The sequence below is a fragment of the Dendrobates tinctorius genome, unplaced genomic scaffold (genome assembly GCF_039654945.1).
Source record: "Dendrobates tinctorius isolate UK_male_01 unplaced genomic scaffold, ASM3965494v1 ptg000008l, whole genome shotgun sequence".
NCBI classification, from domain to species: Eukaryota; Metazoa; Chordata; class Amphibia; order Anura; family Dendrobatidae; genus Dendrobates; species Dendrobates tinctorius.
In genome coordinates this window covers 66,942,812-66,964,088 of record NW_027361676.1, presented here as the reverse complement: position 1 = coordinate 66,964,088, position 21,277 = coordinate 66,942,812, and the positions used below count along the sequence as shown (strand labels likewise).

The following is a 21,277-nucleotide window of genomic DNA, read 5'->3' as shown; positions in this document are numbered from 1 at the left end:
TTCACACTCTAAAATTGGAAATGTGCACAGCCCCATAGAATACAATGGGTACGAGCGCCATCCGTGAAACCACAGAAAGCACTCGCCCGATATAATCGGTCATGTGAACGAGCCCTTAAAGGGAATCTGTCAGCGGGATGTCACTCAAACTATTTATAAGCACATGTAGCTCTTGCCAAGAAATGTTCCTTTCCTTCAGCTAACCTCTACTACTGAGAGATCGCTGTTTAAATCAGTATGCAAATGAGGCTGGCGTGCTTTGGGAGTGACAAAGCACTTCCCAAGCCCCTGTCTCTCCAGCCTCTATTACCCACAATGCATCACTTTCTGCTGCCTGACTGACAGCTTTGTTTCTTAGGCCTCTTTCACACATCCGTCTGTCACCATCAGTCACAATCTGCCGTTTTGCTAAAAAAAAAACGGATCCGCCATTTTTTCGTTGGATCAGTTTTTATACGGATGCGCCAAAATTTTGTCGTCCGCCGACTTGCCCGGACGACTCAAAATATATATATATATCTCTCTCTATCTCGCTCTCTCCTTTAAATTTCTGCCTTATCCGAATCCGTCAAAATAACGGTCCAGTGACACCCGTTTGTTTTAATCCGCCAACGGATCCGTTTTCTGCCATTTTGAAGGATTTCAACTGAGCTAAAAAAAAATGGATGTGTGAAACAGGCCTTAAAGTCACAGTTTGGGTGAAATCCGGCTGACAGATTCCCAAGAATTGCTTTTTCCCCAGGATGGCAGATTGATCACATAAAATGAACTGCAGCAGTCTCGTGTTTTTTAGGATGGAGCAGTGCTATAGTTGCCTGTACAGTCAGCAGCCAGGAATGGGTAATACTAGAACAGATAAATTGTAAAAAAAAAAAAAAATAAAGTGCTTTAAAGCACTGCAAAATAGTGTTTATATTAACGATAACAAAATGAATCGGGTCCCCCATTTTATCACTACTATATAAACCCTCAAAAAAACCCACCAAAAAAAACACTATGGTCTGCGATCCAGAAATGCAATCCATTTTAAGGGCTGCAAGTAAGAAGCTCATTTGTTGCAGGTGCATTTCTCCATCCCATTCATATTATAATAAATGCACAACCAGACGAGGAAAACAAATCTGTATATTAATAACTGGATAAGGCAGAAGGGAGCGAATAGCGCTGGACTCCTGCTGCCCAGATAGAACCCAGTACAGATAGAAAATAATGCAGCAAGCAAGAAGCAATATACTTAGACAACACGACTGGCATGTGACTGCCCATCTATGGAAACATGGCGTGATACATCAGGAGCATATTCTGAATATTAGCTCTCTTATTGGGATCATATTAATATTTGACCAAAAAAAAGTATTTTAGGCTGGTTTCACACTTGCTTTTTTTGCGCTGTATTTTAGCGCTAAAAAACGCATGCGCTTTTTTCCCCTATATTTTGCATGGGATGCGCTTATGTGCGCATACACATGCGTTTGTATGTGTTTTTACGAGCATTCGTTTTTTTGTGGTGTGCGCTCGGGCGCACAAAATGCATCCTGTTGCATTTTTTGGGCGTCCGACTTGCCTCAAAAAAACGCATGCGCGCAATGCGTTTTTTTACAGCAAGACACCTATTATAAGTCTATGGGTGCGCATTGGCATGCTCATGTATGCGTTTTTTTGCGCATGCGTTTTTTTGTTGACCATTGGTTAGACAATGGAAATTAGGGGTTTGGGTTAGAGTTAGGGTTAGTTAAGGGGGTTTAGGGTTAGGGTTTGGGTTAGAATGGTTTGGTTAAGGGTTAGGGTTTGGGTTAGTAGGGTTTGGTTAAGGGTTAGGGTTAGTATGGTTTGGTTAAGGGTTAGGGTTAGGGTCAGAGTTAGGGTTAGTATGGTTTGGTTAAGGGTTAGGGTCAGAGTTAGGGTATGGTTTGGTTAAGGGTTAGGGTTAGTAAAGTCATGGTTTGGGTTAGTGTGAGGGGCCAACTAATGTTGGGAAAAAACGCAAACGCGGTAAAAACGCACTAAAAACGCTGTATTTTTTCATGCATGCTGATAAAAATGCTTGAAAAAAAAAAAACGCAGCATTTGTATGCGTTTTTTTGCGGGAAAAACGCGCTGCAAAACAAAGCAAGTGTGAAAGTAGCCTTATAAAAGTATATCCGCAACAAAAAATGTGGAGAAATTGTAAAAAAAAAAAAAAAAAAAAAATTATATATGAATGAATATTATGATTACATAGGACAGGGTTAAATCCCAGAGAAGCAGGGCCTTGATTGGACGCACCTGCAGGGTTTCTCTAAAAAAGAAGCAGTAAGAAGCCTCATGGAGTGTCAGTCTCCGGACGGGTGGCCGTCTGCTGGATATAAGCAGGGACGAGTGTGTGAGTGACCAGCAATCAAAGTGTAAGTCTGCTGGAGAAGCAGAGCAGACAGGATGTGTTTTGGAACTGAGAAGAGTCTGCACAGGCCGTGTGCAGAGAACCGCAAATATTAGTGGTTCCTATGGACAACAGCAGTTGTGTTTGCCCGAACTGGGGCTAGTTTAGTCGTATAAGAGTAGCCAGGGCCTGTTCTATTCAGTTAGTGCCTAGACAAGGATAGGGATTTATGATTTTGTTGTTTTGGTGCTGTGTAATTTGTGGAAAGGCCCAATTCATACCAGAGTGAATGGCTACAATAGAAAATAAATATATATGTACACACCCACGAATAATAATAACAATCATAAATAATAACAAAAAATATACACACATACACTTGATTATATATACAAACACGCACAAAAAAAAAATCATGGATTTTTGTGATAAATCACCGTAAAATCCTTTTCTCCGAGACCCTCATTGGGTGACACAGATACTGTGGGTATATGCTTCTGCCGCTAGGGGGCTGACACTAAGTGAAAAAAAGAGGTTAGCTCCTCCTCCGTCGTATACACCCTCGCCCCTACTGCGGGTGGAACTCAGTTTGGTGCCAAAGCAATAGGAGGACAACAAAATCAGCCTTAATACAGGTACAACATGTCCAGAAAAGGACCACCCTTATATCACATAAATAAATGCGTATTAACTAAACAAAAAACAGAGCCAACTGGCTAATAGGGTGGGTGTCGTGTCCCCCAAGGAGCGTCTCGGAGAAAAGGATTTTACGGTGATTTATCACAAAAATCCATGTTTCTCCTTCGCCTCATTGGGGGACACAGATACTGTGGGACATCCTAAAGCAGTCCCTGGGTGGGAGATTGACTCACCGATCCAAGCTACATGCACCTCTTGTTTAAAAGGTGCACCACCACTGCTTGGAGAATCCTTCTACCCAGGCTCACATCCGCCGAGGCCTGAGCATGGATATTATAATGTTTGGCAAATGTGTGCAGGCTGGACCAGGTTGCTGCCTTGCAAACCTGTTCCGTCGAAGCCTGGTGCCGAGGAGCCCACTGCCCGGGTAGAGTGCGCACTAATCCCTGCTGGAATCGGCGTGCCTCTAATGCGGTAGGACTCCTGAATAGTCAAACGAATCCATCTGGCTATGGTCGATTTTGAGGGATCGAGTCCCTTCCTGCGCCCTTCTGGGAGCACGAACAGCGTGTCCGTCTGACGAAAGGGTGCCGTCCGCGACACGTACCTCTGGAGGGCTCTTACCAGGTCTAACGTGTTAAGAGCCTTTTCCACACGGTGCACCAGTGCTGGACAAAGTGAAGGCAAAACAACATCTTCATTAATGTGAAAAGAGGACACGACTTTTGGCAGAAAAGGAGGGGCTGGTCTGAGGACCACCTTATCCTTATGGAAAGTGAGGAACGGAGCTCGGCAGAATAGGGCCGCCAGCTCTGAAGCCCGCCTGATGGAAGTGATGGCCACTAGGAACACCACTTTCCAGGAAAGGTACCTCAAAGAGATATCCTGAAGCGGTTCAAATGGAGCTTCCTGCAGAATACTTAGGACCATGTTAAGGTCCCAGGCGTCCATAGGTGCCTTATAGGGAGGTACCAAGTGGGAGACTCCCCGAAAAGTCTTCACCTGCAAATTGGTAGCAATTCTGCGCTGGAACAGGACGGATAAGGGCGATATTTGTCTCCTGAGGGAACTTGGGGCAAAGCCCGAGTCTAATGCTCTACCGACTGAGCTATCCGGGCTCTCTAAGCCCAACTGGAGAAAAGCCAAGATGTTGGAGATCGAGAATCTCAGTGGAGAAACACCGCGGCCTCGACACCAAGCAAAGAACACCTTCCAGGTGTGGTGGTAAATTCGTGCCGAAGCAGGCTTCCGGGCGCTAATCATTGTAGCGACCACCTCGCTCCCGAACCCTGCCTGGGATAGAATCCAAGATTCAACGGCCATGCCGTCAAACACAGGGCCCCGAGTTCGGGTGGCAAATCAGCCCTTGAGACAGTAGATCTGGGCGCTCTGGCAGGCGCCAAGGAACGTCGGCAAGCAGCTGCATTAGATCTGCGTCCCACGCTCAACGGGGCCAGTCTGGGGCCAGCAGAATCGCCGACACCCCTTCCGTCTTGATCTTTTTGATGACTCTCGGAAGTAGTGGCAGTGGGGGAAATAATAATAAATTTTATTTCTATAGCGCTGACATATTCCGCAGCACTTTACATTTCAGAGGGGACTTGTACAGACAATATACATTACAGCATAACAATAATCACATAGATCATAACAGATACCAAGAGGAATGAGGGCCCTGCTCGCAAGCTTACAATCTATGAGGAAAAAAGGGGAGACACGAAAGGTGGGAAATAGATATGGGAGGCGAAACTGGTTCCATGGCAGAACCAACGTGTCCACCGCAAATGCCTGTGGGTCCCTGGCCTGAGCAACATATGTGGGCACCTTGGCATTCACTCTGGAAGCCATCAGGTCCACATCCGGAGCTCGCCACAGTTGACAAATCTGCTGAAAAACTTCGGGATGTAGAGACCACTCTCCGGATGCAAGACCCTGCCGGCTGAGAAAGTCTGCCGCCCAATTTTCTACGCCCTGGAATGTGGACAGCCGAAATCACCGAGGGGTTTGCTTCTGCCCACTGAAGAATGAGCCCCACCTCACGCATGGTTTGCTCTGCTGTGGGTGCCCCCTTGATGATTTATGTAAGCCACCGCCCTGGCGTTGTCTGATTGAATCCGGACTGGGCGGCCTTCTAGAAAGTGATGAAACTTCTGCAGAGCCAGAGCCGAATTGCTCGTATCTCCAATAAGTTGATCGGGAGGCGTGCTTCCTGTGGCGACCACCGTTCCTGGGTTGTGTGGTGGTGAAACACCGCTCCCCCACCGAGGAGACTGGCGTCGGTTGTCATGACCAGCCAATGATCTGGGGGGAAAGGTTTCCCCTGGGCCAGAGAGGAACTGGTAATCCACCATCCGAGTGACTGCCTGACTTGAGAGGACAGTCGGCACCGCCGATCGAGCGTGAAAGGATTCTTGTCCCAGGCTGACAAGAGGGCGTGTTGCAGGGGGCGAAGGTGGAACTGGGCGACAGGTATCGCTTCCATTGCTGCCACAATTTTCCCTAGAATCCTCATCCCGGATCGGATGGTATGAGGGACTGGTTGGGGAAGTGTCCGGACTCCCTGCCGGAGAGTTAGCGCCTTTTCCTGAGGGAGAATTACCAACCCTCGGCAAATGTCGAAGATCATTCCTAGGAAGGAGATCCTCTGAGCTGGCACAAGGGATGACTTATTTGCATTGCCAACCATCCTAAGCGGGCAAGAGTATCTACCGTGATGTTGACCATTTCCTCGCATGCCCATATTGACGGGCCCTTGACCAAGAGGTCGTCCAGATAAGGCAAGACGACTATGCCTCGAGAATGCAGTGTGGCCATGACAACTGCCATAACCTTTGTGAACACTCTGGGAGCCGTGGCTAGCCCGAAGGGTAGCGCTACAAACTGAAAATGTTGATTGCCGATGGTGAAGCGTAGAAACCTCTGATGAGGATGAAAAATGGGAATATGCAGATATGCATCCTGGATGTCTACTGAGGCAAAGTATTCTCACTGCTCCATGGCAGATATGACTGAACGGAGAGACTCCATCCGGAAATGTCTGATCCTGATGAATTTGTTCAGAAGCTTCAGGTCCAAAACAGGCCTGACAGACCCGTCTTTTTTTGGGAACCGCAAAAAGGTTGGAATAGAACCCCTGAGCTCTTTCGTGTTCCGGCACTGGAACAATGACTCTGTTGTGCTGGAGCGATTTGATGGCTCCTAATAGAGCCCTTGCCTGGGTATCCACCCTGGGAAGCCAGCAAAGAAAAAACCGTCTTGGAGGCTATCTGACAAATTCTATTTTGTAACCTGAGGCCGCGTCGTGAGCGACATTGACCCAGACGTGGTGAAACCAGAGTAGGCAGCCGCCCACCTTGCCGATGTCATCTGGTAAAGGCCTCAAGTCATTTGGCTGACGATCTTTGGGATCTGGATCCCCTCGATCTGGACTGCCGAGTATGCATTCTCCCCAATGGGTTGGCTCTATATGAGACCTGCCGCTCCCTATCCTGGTTGGGGCGGCCTGAGGCGGCGGAATTGGCCGCTGTAGTCCACCCGGGGTTGCGAAAGGCCCGAAAACGTGCCTGAAAACGGGTGACGAAAAAGTGTTTTGACCTTTTGTTGAGGGAGAAACCCGCTCTTTCCTCCTGTGGAGTTGGAGATAAGTTGGTCCAACTTCTCCCCAAATAGGTGGCCGCACTGATAAGGCTGGGAAGTCAAGGACTTCTTAGAAGTAGAATCGGCTCGCCATGTCCTTAACCATAGGGCTCTTCTGATAGAAACTGCATCAGCAGCAGCAAGTGCCGAGCAATTGACCGCATCCAAAGACGCATTGATTACATAGTCTCTGGCCATCACCATCTGACCTGCGACCTCCGAAATCTCTGCAGGTAGATCCTGCTCCTGCGCGACCTTGTTTAATGTTTCTGACCACGATATCATAGCCTTGGCTACCCAAGTTGCTGCGAATGAGGGAGCGAGCGCTGACCCTGACACCTCCTATACTGAGCGAGCTAAGCTCTCTATAAGGCGATCCATGGGATCCTTAATTGAGGAAACACTAGGGACGGATAGCAGGGCCTTAGTGGCTAGGCGCGAAACCAGAGGATCCACCATCGGGGATTCCATCCATTATTTACGGAAGTCCGGAGCAAACGGATACCAAGCTTCGAGTGTCTTTTGACCCGAGAAACGCCTGTCTGGACGTTCTGTGCCGCTGCACTATATCCTCAAACTCCGGGTGAAAGGAAAAAAATTCTGTGCGAGTGCTTCACTTGCTTAAATGCCACTTCATGCCCCGTAGCCACTGCGGGATCATCCTCAATCCCCAAGGTCTGATTGATGGCTTCTATGAGGCTGTCCACTGTTTCACGTGACGCTGGAGTATCCAGGTCAAGGGGCTCGTCGGAGTCGAATTCTGAGGTCTGCTCGCTATCAACCACTGGTGACGGGGAGCGAGAAGCAGAACTTACGGATGCCAAGGCACCAGATGGACTGGGCGACAGTGTGGAACTGTTTCCCTCGGGTTTGCCTGGAGTGAGAGCGGCCCCTGCAGGCGAGAGGCTCTTGTGAGGTGGAGGTGCCCTCTAAGGCCGGCGAGCCACTATCCCTGCCCCCATCTGAGGCCTGAAGGAACTCAATTGCATGAACTGTGACAGTGATCGGGCCCACTCTGGGGGGCTTGGCACATTGGTCGCGGTCGCAGGGGAGGACGGACACTGAGGTTCTGTTAGGCGTCGGGTTCCGGGCGCTGCACAGCGGGAATCCCGAGCCTTGTCCTCTGCGGTCTGCCCACACCAGCATTGTGCGTTCGGTCGCAGGGGAGGGCTCCTGTGCGCGTTTGGAGTCGCCGGCTTTGCATAATCGCTTGCTCTGCGCCCGTGAAACGTAGCCCGACAAGAGATGCATGCTGCTTCTTTGGACACGCTGTATCTGTCCGCTGCTGGGGATAGGGGGAAGGAGGTAGCACCTTGTTTTCCATGTGGTCTCCCGGGCAGCACTTACCCCAGTCCTGTGCCCCCCCGTTCCTGGACGCCTCCGCACAAAAATCACGCGCCACCAGCTGTGGGATGGACCGCCAGCATATAAACCGGTCCAGGGGCGGTACTTCCGGGTCTGCGGCCTAGCCGCACTCCGAAGCTGGGGACTAAATTTATCCCCCGCCGCCCAGGCCTGGGGGGCGGGCCGCCGGAACTGACGCACGGCCCGGAGGCGGAACTTCCGGTCGCATTCTAGCTTCGGCTAAAGCCGCGGCCTCAATTTATCCCCTGCCCGCGATGGGGGGGGGGGGGGGGGGGGGGCGCCACAAAAAAATGGCGCTACTTACTGGCGCGGGCTTCTCTGCACCGCTCTGCAGCCACTGGCCGGTGGCATCTGACCGCTAAGGGCTCCAGCCCCGGATCTTCGCCGCAGGAGCCCTCCCAGGCCCTCTCCTCACTGACGATCCTCTTCAGCTTCCAGCTCAGGTATGTGAGGGGGCCTTGACAAAAGAGGACGGTGCAGGCACCCTAGCTCCATCTAACCCCTTCAGGGGGTGAGGAGAGGGACCGTCCGCCGCCTTGTAGCACCGCAGTCTAAGCATTGGTGGAACATGGGGGCCGCACGGACTAGTCTTGTGCCTCTGTACAGCCCATGGTTTCAATACCTATGGGTGGTCATTGTGTCCCACGTCGCGGGAGAGGATACATGGAGGGACACTTGCACGTGCTCGCCCGTTGATGGTTTGGAGAAATCGGACCCTTTCAATAGAATCCGTTGCCCCTGTCTCATCTTCATAGACGGTAAAAATAAAATTTAAAAAAAGGTCTTGGGAAAACGGCCCAGATATGTCCCACGGTGCGGGAGAGGATACGTAGAGACGATACTCAACACGTGCTTGCCCGTTGATGGTTTGGGGAGATCGGACCCTTTTAATAGGGTCCGTCGCCCCGGTCTCATCTTCATGGGGAAAAAAAAAGTCTAGAGCAAAACCAAACGTGTGTGCCTCCATGGACACTAAGCAAAAAACTGAGTTCCGCCCGCAATAGGGGCGAGGGTGTATATGACGGAGGAGGAGCTAACCTCTTTTTTTCACTTAGTGTCAGCCTCCTAGCGGCAGAAGCATACACCCACAGTATCTGTGTCCCCCAATGAGGCGAAGGAGAAAAAAGTATATATGTGGACCACCAAGAGTGATGAACGTCTCAGTACAGAGCTGTGGAATGTGATGGTGCTATATATGAAATGGGAAATAAATATTTAATCATACTCTGAATTTTTAAGACCTAAACTTTACCAAAAGATTTTTTTTTTTTTTGCAACATGCAAATAAAACAAAGGCTATCACAAACGGAAAGAAACAATCACTAATTAACGAGAGGGCAAAAATGATTAGATTACCTACATGCTTATCCTAAATGTAAGTCGAATTCCAATAAAAATTTTAAGAGACAGTTACATTATGAAACAAAGTAGCAGAATAATGAATAAAGATTATTGGAAAGCAATTTGCTGAACAACGGCCTTGGAAAGTAGAGAAATTTCTGAATGAGGTTATAAAAATAATAGGGTTGGGAAAGCGGCTTCCCTTAACAGTCTGAGAAGAACACATTTGATCATGGCAAAGTGTGGGAATATTGGTTGGTGGTACTTAAATATGACATTTCTGCCAATGTCGAAGGGGCATTCTGTTTTAATCAAGAATAAAAAAAAGCCCACAGATGGCACACCCCATACATTAATCTTAAGCAGTGAGTGAAGAGGTGGGCCCAGCAGAGGGTTTTAAACATAGTGACCCTTCACAGTAATTGATGGGCACCTATAATAATGCATTACAATTCTGTCTCATCTCAGTTTTCTAGGAACATGGAGTAATTCAGAGAATATCAGCTTTTCACACCATGTACATTATAATAAGTAACCAAGCCAAAAGTGCGAACTGGTATGCAAGAGTATGATTGCTCTAGCATCAACGGAATAAATGGACTTGTAGTAGAGATGAGATCAGCATGTGGGACAGAAACCCATTTTAACTGCATTGAAAATTTTGCTCATCAGGTAACGTGCAGCTTTTGAAAGTTGAAGTCAAATATTTTCCCGCGGGAGAAATGTAGTCACATCCCAACCATTCAAATGAATGACTGACCATGGTCATCTGAATGTCCACGAAAATGTGTTGTTTGCTTGACCATTTTACTATAATAAAGTGGGGGGAGGGGATATCAAAAATAGATATTGTCCACTAGTTACTGGTCCTAGAATATCTGCATTTGGGTTACAGAAGTTTAGTGGTTGAGCTTCACGGACGCATCCCTCATTAAGCGCTGTGGAGGTAGTACACAATTAACAAGTAGAAGGAAAGCCTCACTAGTAACAAGCCGGCAATGTAAAATGGCAATACACACTCTAAGTTCCATATAAAGCAAGCAGTAACACATTTATGAGCAACAAAATGATCCATTACCACGTGGGACTACTGCAATTACTGTTACGAGAGCCAATTACATCTAATTACAAGAACGTGAGGAACACGGCATAGACACCTAACCAAGACACTCATCTGCCCCCACATATCCCTATGTCTAATTATACTATAGTATGACTATGAGATACACATCTATAGTCATGATACAAATGGTGTATAATATAACATTAGATGAACGCTGCCAGAATTTGGTGTCCGACTGTGCTTAATATCTGCAACAGGTCGTAACAGCCAGAAGGGCTTCACTAATTACTAAAGACACTTATTATGAGGGTGGTTGAATAATTATGAGACTGCAGCAATCATTAAAAGTTGCATTTTGTGGTGGATTTAGAGACACCACTCTTCATATTAGATGCATTCAGCCATTGAAACTGTACTTGTTTCACTGGATTATCACAAACAGCAGAAAGTTTGTTAAGTTTACCAATAAACCTGACTTTCAATGGGGGTAATCATTTTGGATGCAGCTACACTACATTGTATCACTGTATAGCATAATTTAATTGCATATATATGTGCAACTAAGTTCTACTAAACAATACATGAAACCTTTTTAACTAGTCTATACCAAACTTGTGATGGAGCAGGGCGCCGCTGTCTTTCGCTCAGTACAAGCAGCACATGACTTACGTCCCCAGAAATATCGGTCTGTGAGCCGGCATCCAGCGTCTGTCTGGACAGAGACAGATGAGAGTTGGTGAGGTTAGACGTTAAGTCAGGCTCTGATCTTCCTCTGCCTTGTTCTAGATGAAACCGTTCCTTCAGCTTTGCGAGGCTCTAATAACACAAAGCAGAAAGTGCACGTTACAACTGTAAAGCAAGAGGCAAAACAGATGAAAACAAACAAATAAACATGGCGTCTCAGCTCTACAAGAGGACATCACTAAGGAAGGCTGACCGAGTCATGGAATGTGCGGAGCCAATTTACTCCCATCATCACAGAAGAACCATGGTAATACATAGCACAAGTGTGTTGTATGGCCAGAATAGGGCACATGAAGCCCATGCCTTACAGATGTGCAGAGGGAAGGGCGCCATCCCACGAGCATAAGAAACACTACATCAAGATCCTGTGTGAGGCTTTTTCTGCTCTTCCAGGTAACTGGATCATCTTTATAAAAACTTAGGTGATGATCAAGTTTTCTGGGAACAGTTCGCCAGGGATAGAATGGGTTTTTGTGACTGACTCCATGCGCGGACTTTTCAAGATGAAGTGAAAATTAAGAAGCAACAATAGCGACTACTACACTACAGCTTCCTCACAATTTCAATTATATTCAGGGTCTCCTCAGACTGAGTTTTCTAAAGCATTCATGCCTATGACGACTTCTACTCACAATATTCCATCAATACTACACATATCGCCGTCACGGACGCAGATGTTACGCAAACAATAAGACCGTGTTCACACCGACGTACGTTCACTTGCTAATCGGCGGCCCCACAAACCTGCATCAGGTCCTGCTTCTCCTTCTCCCCAGTGCTGATTGCCTTCCTTATGCTTTTCAGTTCCGAGAGGATATCCTTCGCTTCTCGAAGCTCATAGCCACTCTGCCCTCCTGACATTTTTTGGTCAATGCTATGAGAAAAGAGAAAATGGTATATTTTATTTTGACTAACAAAGCATGCATATAAATAACCAAAAGAAAAAAAATGAACACGTAGAAACTTTGGAACAAATCTGCAAACATAAAATGAAGATTGTGGCATGGAATAAAGCATTTCCCATTCATGCAGACAGGACACAGTCCGTCCCCAAAACTGAAAACACCATTAAATTCTGTTCCAGAAGCTCCGGGAAGAAATCATAGACTTTAATAGGGTCAGTTGGAGTTCTGTTTTGTTTTTGGTCTTGTTAGCACTTAAAACCTAAGAAAAATATAAAGTCATTGCACAGTAGGGTGCTCAGAGTAAGCTGCATGGAAACCGACAAGTGACCAATCCAAACCATACTCGTGGGAGGGAAAAAACACTACGTACTAGGCACATGTAAAGCTATGTGCACACGGAGTTTTTTGGCTCTGCGGATTTTGGAGTGAAATCCGCAGATAAACCGCAGGACTAAAGTCCTGCGGTTTATCTGCAGATTTGCCTGCGGTTTTACACTTCATAATGGATGAGGTGTGAAACCGCAGTGTTTCTGCACAAAAGAATTGACATGCTGCGGATTGTAAACCGCAGCAAAACCGCGTGGAAAAATCCGCAGCATGTGCACTGAAAACAATGGCACTGTACAACGCACCTAGATCTGCTGCAGACCCACATCTGCAAAAACGCTGCGGATCCCATACCCTAATACGTTCAAGGTAATTAAAACGGAAGTGACTTATAAAATATAAATTATGGAAAAATATACAAATGATATTGATAAGATGTCCTTAGGATAGGTCATAAATATTGGAATAATGGGGGTCCAACACCCCCCGTGAGTCAGCCGCTAACCATTGAATGGAGTTGTGCGGTACTACTCCATTCATCATATACATCCTCAGTCAGAGCAAAAAGCTGATTGGTTAGAGGTGCCCGATGTTGAACCCCCACTAATCCAATGGATAGGTTATCTGTATTTGCTCAGAGAACCCCTTTAAAATAGGTCATCCAATGAACAAATAGCGAATAGATAATGAAATGGGTTAGGCCAGGTTCACATAGCGTTAATGCAGTCCGTTCAACGCATAGTGTTGACGGACTGCATTAAGGATACTCACAAAATGCGATCGCTTCATCTGCGCTAGCAGTGACGGACCCCCGGACGCTGCAGGCCACGTCCAAGGGTCCGTCAGAGAATGACGACACATCGCTAGCGCATGCAGATTTATGGCTTGCGCTAGTGATGCACTCCCAATGGAAGTGAATGGCAGCATCAACTGACTGCATTATATCGCATTATGCCGCGGTGAAACGCAATCCTTTAAACGGACTGCATTAACGCAGCGTGAGCCCAGCCTTACACGTGACAAAAGTAGCATACCATACATTAGAAGGCATGGAGGTATGGACTTAAATATATTAGAAATTGTGGTCAACTAGAACAAGCCCATAACAAAAAATAAATAAATCAAATGTGTGCGAGTCCCCTTAAAAACACATGATTGGACATGGATTGTGATTTTGTAGTTCACGCTGAGGTTTAAGGGGTAATGAAGAGGACTTGAAGTTTAGTGCCACCTACTGGGAGCAGCGATCCTAAAAGTCAATATTGAGCCTTGGGATAAAAGCCAAACTTTGTATTTCACACTCAAATCCAAATGTGAACAGAGTCTTAATGAGATGAATTGGCTAAAAAAATTACAAATCCAAAATAAGCTTGGGCTCATGCACTTGGCTAAACAAAATGGCAGTTCTCCAGAATTAAAGGGGTTGACTAGTTTAGAAAACTCATTATCAAATAATGGCTTTATTGAATCGAGCAAGTACGGCTGTATTGCAACAAGTGCCTATGAAACAAAAGAAATGGGTAGACAACAGTGCTCATTAGGGGTTGAGAATTCTTTAACATATCAGTGGATGTCCCAACAGATGGTGCCCCACAACCCAAGAGCAATAGCAATCACTGGTGAAAACCCTGTTATCTGAAGGTAAGCATATAAATTCTAGGTAGTGAAAGATTTAAGGCTTTATTCACATGCTCAGCTGTGAATCTGTAATGGATCCAAAATGGAAAAGATCCATTACAAATGGAGTATGGGCAGATGCTAAATAGAAGCCAGTCTTTGAATGGATTTGTCTCAAAAAAAAAAATAAAACTAAGCATATTGGTTTTCAGTATAGGCATTTCTGAACACCTCTAGTGGTGCAAAAAAAAAAAAAAAAAAAAGGTTCTGTTAACAGATTACCTAAAATAGGACTCTCTGTTATCATCCATTTTCCATAGACCTCACCGTTTTTGAAAAGAAAAAGGATTATGTTACTATTTTTTTTTTTGCCAGACAAGAAAAAGATGTGCTGACAGTTTCTTTGATCCAGCTTAAAAAAATAACAAAAATTACAAACTTATTGTAGCTAGAAAGAAGGCGAATGGAAGACACTTTATGTCACTTCCGTTCCCATTTAAATGAACATTTTATTTTCATTTTTATCCCAAAATAGATCCAAAACCAGAAATAAGTACCGGACATGTGAGCAGAGCCCAACATGCTCCCCTGCCTCCGCATAAGTCTCGGAGTGCCTGCCCGAGTTTCTGGAACAACTGGCCATTGTTTCCTTGTGGTATGTTGTTGTCAGTTTCTCAAACATGCTTTGGATTCCTATCAAAATTGCTTGCAAGCGAGCTGATCTAAAACAATACGACGTTGTTGTATTAATATAATGACAGACTGCTTGGCTAACCTTTAATCTGGCACGGTGGCGTGAGGTGCGATTACTTAAGGTACGGAAAGAACAGAACGGAAGAGATTTAAACCATTACGGGTCTAGTTCAGATTTCATACCAGCGTAACGTGGGGCGAGATGCATGGTCCGTGTGGCGCGCCGAGCAGCTGCGCTCTTACATTACAGGACAAACAATGGAAAATAAAAATGAGCGTCGTTTCCAAAGAATGTCATTTCGGAAAATCAGCTTAACACCGACTCGTACGAGGCTTTGTGACCCGTCTCAAAGGAAGCGTTTCCTTAGGCTATCACCAAAGGCAGGACATGAAGAACACAGACATGAAGTGGTGATATATTTAGCTTGTTACAAGCTGTAAAAAGTTATAATGAGCCTAAGTCAAATACCCAAAATCTAGGCCATAGAAACCGTCCTGCTGGCTTCCCCTGACCTCTGCACGGAAAACATTAAATCGAAGATATTCATCAGGAGGCCTGTTCGGAGAGGGAAGGGTGACATCTCACAACAATTCCGTACAATACGAGAAACTCTAGTAGACTGTCACATTAACCCCTCGCCGCCCTCACCACATACATTTAAGCACTAACGGCACGATCCCTGTGATAGAAGCCGCTAATTAAGATGGAGTTGCACGTTATTTGTCCCCAGAACCATCATCAGGGTCAGGCTGTCCTTCTGACATCCCGCTTCCATATTGTGGTAGGAAACTAAATTAATCAGTTTCCTGTCACTAAATCCCCTTCAACCAAGCATTCATATAATGCAGCTTCGGCATTTTGGGCAGTTTGTAGTGAACCCCCATGTTGGCACTGACATAGGCTGTGCAGGGGAGGGCCAGAAGCTCGCAGAGAAGGGGTAGGCATGTATATAGGGGGCCAGCGAGGAACACAGATTATAGGCTTTATAAATAAAGTGCCAAAATATGACAGCACACAGATCAGGTCTTCCCAAACCTGAGCCTTGGAAGTGGAAAACAAATAAATGGGAAAATAATTGCCGGAAAATGCAAGATAAATAAATGAAAGCACATTTAAAACCCTTCTGTTTTTTCTTCCAACTTAAGTAGGGGTATTACATACGTTATAGCGTCTTCAAATGTAACAATATACGCATTTTGGTGTCAAGTAGTGATGGGCGAGTAGCATCAATCCTCAGGTTTTCCCGAGCGTGCTCGGATGTCCTCCGAGTATTTTGGCGTGCTCGGAGACTAAGTTTTCGTTGTCTAATCTGCATGATTTGTGACTTGTAGACAGGCTGAATACATGTGGGAATTCCCTAACAAACAAGCAATACACATATGTATTCAGGCTGGCTAGCAGTCGCAAATAATGCAGATGAGACGACGAAAACTAATTCTCCGAGCACGCTAAAATACTCGGAGACCACCCGAGCAACAAGTATACTCGCTCATCACTAGTGAAAAGCAAACAGACCGATTGTCCTGTGTGGCATTAGGCATCACGATGCTGTAGATATAGCCACATTCCAAGGCTATTTGAGGGTGTCAGTAAGGAACAATAACTATCGGTCTGTCAGAGGTCCTTTACCTGCCAGAATGGGGTGAGATCACTCCACTGATGTTCATTGTTTGATTGATCTACCGCTCATCATACCTGACTCAGATTAGCTCTGTATGACTGTCTGATGTGCTTTGTTATACCACATTCTGATCAGATTATGTCAGGCCCTATATGCATACATTCTCCATGTCAGTGATACTGACAAAGGCAACCAATCTTCTATACTGGCAGTTTTTTTTTGTTTTTTTTAACTGCAAAGTGTGAATCATAGAATCGTAGAGTTGGAAGGGACCTCCTGGGCCATCTAGTCCAACCCCCTGCTCAAAGCAGGATTCGCTAAATCATCCCAGTTAGATGTCTGTCCAGCCTCTGTTTGAAGACTTCCATTGAAGGAGAACTCACCACTTCTCGTGGCAGCCTGTTCCACTCATTGATTACTCTAACTGTCAAAAAGTTTTTTCTAATATCTAATCTGTGTCTCCTCCCATTCAGCTTCATCCCATTGCTTCTAGTCTTTCCTTTTGCAAATGAGAATAAAGTTGATCCTTCTACAATGTGACAGCCCTTTAGATATTTGTAGACAGCTATTAAGTCTCCTCTCAGTCTTCTCTTTTGCAAACTAAACATTCCCAAATCCTGCAACCTTTCCTCATAAGGTGGGAAGTGGGTCTGTCTTTTCCACCATATTAAATATTATGGTGAAAGCAGTCTTGCTTTTGAACAATTTTAGGCCGTGTTTTTTTTCTTTGTAAAGATTCTATTAAATGTTATGTTTTAATTCCCTAGCTATTGCTGTATTTCTATTACTTATATGAGGACTACTATCCTTTTGTTTGGGCTACCTAAACCACATTCTGCTATTGCTGTGTCTCTATAATTATTCTTCATTAAACAACAAACATTATTTTGAGCTGCAATGGTTATTTAGAATAGCAAGCCTATTAAAAAGTTAAATTAAAACAATGTCCCAGCCCCCCAAAAAAGCCACCAAATATTAAAGAAGCCTTTAGAATGCAGCATTCCATAAAGCATCGTAGCCTTAGACTGTGTTCACACAGCGTTTAATTCACGTTTTTTCGCGGTTTTACCAAATAAACCGCATCAAAAACGCTTAAAAGAAGCTTACCATTCATTTAAATGAATTCCGCAATTTTTGTGCAGATGTATGCGTTTTTTACCGCGAAAAAAACGCTTTGCGGTAAAAAACGCAGCATGCTCATTAATTCACAGAAAGTTCCGCATTTTTAGCTTTTTCTATGGGTCTGGAACCGCACGGAAAGGGTTAAATGCAGGTTGCTCAGTCAATGGTATATCAGTATACCCTAAACATCTGTTCTATTGTTAAGGGCAATTAAAGAATAATTTTAAAAACTACAGGACCTTATTTTAATGGGGTGAAAACAACACAGACCACTTAGGTACTCTGGTGCACTTTCAAGCCATAGCTTTTCTAGCAAGCAACATCCTGAAGGGCCAATACAAAGCCAACAATGGCATTTAAATCTCGATTTTCACCCGAATACCACAATAGAGGTGATTATCAATTGTTGGGAGACTCGTTCCTTCTTGTTTTTTTTGTTTTTTTACAATATTTCTATCAGAATGGAAAAAATACAGAACGGAGAAGAACTTGAGTATTCTGGTTACAAGTAAGCTGAGCAGCAGCACTCAATGTCAGACAGCAGCTGCAAAAGCAAACAAGAATTTAGGGTGTAAAAAAGAATCCTGCAATCCCAATGTATTATCACGCTATAAATCACTTATAAGGCTAAAACATGGAATCCAGTTTTAGGCTCTACATTAAAAAAAAAAAAAAAAAAAAGAGCTAAAATGAATTCATAGGTGGAGAACTCAATTAATACTTGGGTTGGAAGGCCTATGATGAAATCTTAGAAAAGCTGGGCTTCTTCAGCTTAAAACTCCTCACATGCGACCTCAATTATGTATAAATACATGTGTGGTCAATACAAAGGAATGGCACGTGATTTATTGTTTCCAAAGACCTTACAAAAGGACCAGTGGACTTCATTACGAGTGGAGGAAATCTGATTGCAGTAGCTAGATAGGAAAGGGTTCTTTACAGTTAGAGCAGTCAGACTGTGAAATGCCCGACCACAAGAGATAGTAATGGCAGACACTATAGCAGCGTCTTTAAGGGGTCTGATGCTTTTCTCACAAGAAATGGCATTATAGATTGCAAATAATCAAGATAGAGAATGTGTATCTGATCGAGAAAGGATAACCGCATTTTGTTTTTTTTTTTACTTATTCAACAATGTAAAAGGGGGAAAAAAAGAAACTTCAGCAGACAGACAAACTTGGGGAAAGTACTTCTATTTTCTTATGTTTCAAAGTTTAGGTAATGATTCCCGCAGATCAGCTCCTACTCATCCAAACAGGAGCTTGTCTGTGGTGCCTGGTATACAGAGCAATGGCGTTCAGCTCTTGCTCATTGTCTACATCCGGCAGCTGCCCAAGAAAGAGAAAGCTGATAGGTGGGAGTGCCGGATGTCAGACCGTTGCCGATCTGATATCTATGACCTTCCTAAAGGCCCTTTTACATTTAGCGATGCACCAGCGATCCCACCCGGTCAGGATCGCTGGTGCATCGCTAAATGATCGCTAGTGAGCTTTCATACAGAAAGACCTCACAGCGATTCAGCAGCGACGCAGCGCACGATACTTACCATTCACACACAGCGATCCAGACGTCCTCCCGCCCGCCTCCACGTGTCGCTGGACGTCACAGCAGGAAGTCTCAGCAGGAAGCGCCCGACGAAAAATGGAGCCGGACATTCTCGCGCGATCAGCGATGGACAGTGGGGGAGCCGGTCGCTGGTAAGTATCACACATAGCGATATCGCTAGCAATATCGCTATAACGTCACAAAACCGGTGACGTTTTAGCGATATTGCTAGCAATATCGCTTAGTGTAAAACCCCCTTAAGGATAGGTGATCAATATCAATCCCTTTAAGGAGGATGGGTGATAAAAAATACTTGATAGCCTCATTTATCTAGTCAAATACCAAAAAATTAAAAAAAACAGGAGAAATTCCCGAAACACTGATTTCCAACGATGTCCATAAAACTAAAACGATTAACACTATAAAGTAATTGCCATGTCTTCTCTTCCCAGTCTCTAAAAAAAAAAATCAGTGTGCCTGTTGTAATGTCCGGAGACACGTTGAGTATTAGAACTAATCTTTGATTTATTGTCGATTTGTGTTGCTTTTTTACCCATTCTTAGTCCATGCTGCTACAAACTGTTAAAAAAAAAAAAAAAAAAAAAGGCCTACAAAATAAAAAAAAAAAAAAAAAAAGGGTCCTGTCACAAGCAGAGGATTATCACGTCAAGGCAAAGAGCGAGTGGATCTCATGACTTCTGATGGAAAATGAGCTCAATTTTCTACGTGACCTTAAAGAAAAGGGTTATGCCAAGTATATGGAGAAGAGGGCGGACCGAGCTGTGGCAAGACGCCGAACGAGAAGCTAAGAGAACAAATTTTGCATTGAGACTCACCGCTGTAATGTCTGGAAGCCCTGCTCCTTGTACAGAAGTTCCTGCTTCATTTGTGACAGCTCCCGCTTCAGCTTTTTTACCTAGTGAAGGCACAGAAGTGGAGTATAGTTTATGATCTGACATGGCTGTTCTGACTCAAGCCACCCCTATCTGACGCTGCACTCTATCAGAAACGGCCCATAGGTTCCCATGGATTCAGCTCCTACCAAGTAAATTAATACCCACTGCGATCATGAGTAGTCAAAGGTCAACACTGCATTGCTTCAGATCAATTATGGATATTTAGCATGGATTCCACCCTAAAGAGGACCTTCTCAATGGATTTTTTTCATTTAAAGTATCTCCTTCAATTGCCACTGCTCCACTGATTCTTGAAGTTTTATCTTTTACTTCTGTGCCACTCCGTTCCAAAGTCATACCCTGTCAATAAAGGGGCAAATTTTTCCTTCAAGCAAATGGGCGTCTATCACATAAGTTCTCTGTGGCTGTCGGACGGGAACCCTGCGAACTGCCAGAGTCACTTGAGCCTCAAGTGATTTGTAGGCCAGACATGACGTTATTGTGGCGGTGTGATCCACAAGCTACCAGGGTCCTGCAAACGGATTTACTCATCTCTACTTATCACCTATCCTACAGAAAACCTCTTTAGGGTGTAGTCAGATGGCCGTATGAAATGGACGACGACCACATCAGAATGCTTGGACTAGGCGGCGGCTCGGCTGACCAGAGCATGTATTTCCATGCAGCTGTCACGCTTGGGTCATAACAGCCGCCGGCTAGTCTGAGCATTGCGATGTGATCGTCGCCCATGTTATACGGCCATCTGACTACGCCCTAAGAAGGATTATAGCTGTAGTGAAACTATTGTCCAAAAGGATTCAAGTCTGTATCCTGCCCATATAGAAAACCGCATGTTAACTGACTCCATACCTTATTCAGTTCAGTGCAAATGATAATAAAGCCAAAAAACAACATAGGAAACAAAAATGGCATGCTTACCAATACCTGCTCACAATACTATTCTTGTGACGGATGCGGCGGCCCACATGATAAAGGCGGAGGTAGCACAGATGTAATATACTGATGGACAACCACGCACACACCTACTGTACCATGGGATTTAGCGTCATAGAAGCACACAGAATGCTTTTATATCATGGTCGTCTGCTGCATTCTGCACTAGATTGCTATTATGACCTGGTACTTGTAATTATGGCCTTTTTTTCCCTGTAACATTTTCTGTATACCCCTATTCTCCACACCACAGCCCACATCTAAACAATAGCACAATTACAGGATGTATTGATATTTTATATAACATTTAATACACAATTAGGCATTAGGCAGCTTGCTGCAGGATTACTATTAATGCTTTGTGTTCTACCAGTGTATTTTACATTGAATGCAAGCAATTAATGGGAAAAAATAAGTAACCATAGAAACATGTATATATTTAGAAGCCT

General features: G+C 44.9%; 1 protein-coding gene across 1 annotated transcript in view; it reads right to left on the bottom strand.

Annotated features, from left to right (window-relative positions):
* Window positions 1-21,277, bottom strand: part of WWC2 (WW and C2 domain containing 2) — a 224,305-nt gene that overhangs the window by 90,479 nt on the left and 112,549 nt on the right. The window contains exons 5-7 of the mRNA XM_073577983.1: window positions 19,815-19,894; window positions 11,892-12,021; window positions 11,073-11,219 (exon numbers count right to left, since the gene is read on the bottom strand). Coding sequence (XP_073434084.1) covers window positions 11,073-11,219; window positions 11,892-12,021; window positions 19,815-19,894 — 357 coding nt within the window. The remainder of the gene's footprint in view (window positions 1-11,072; window positions 11,220-11,891; window positions 12,022-19,814; window positions 19,895-21,277) is intronic.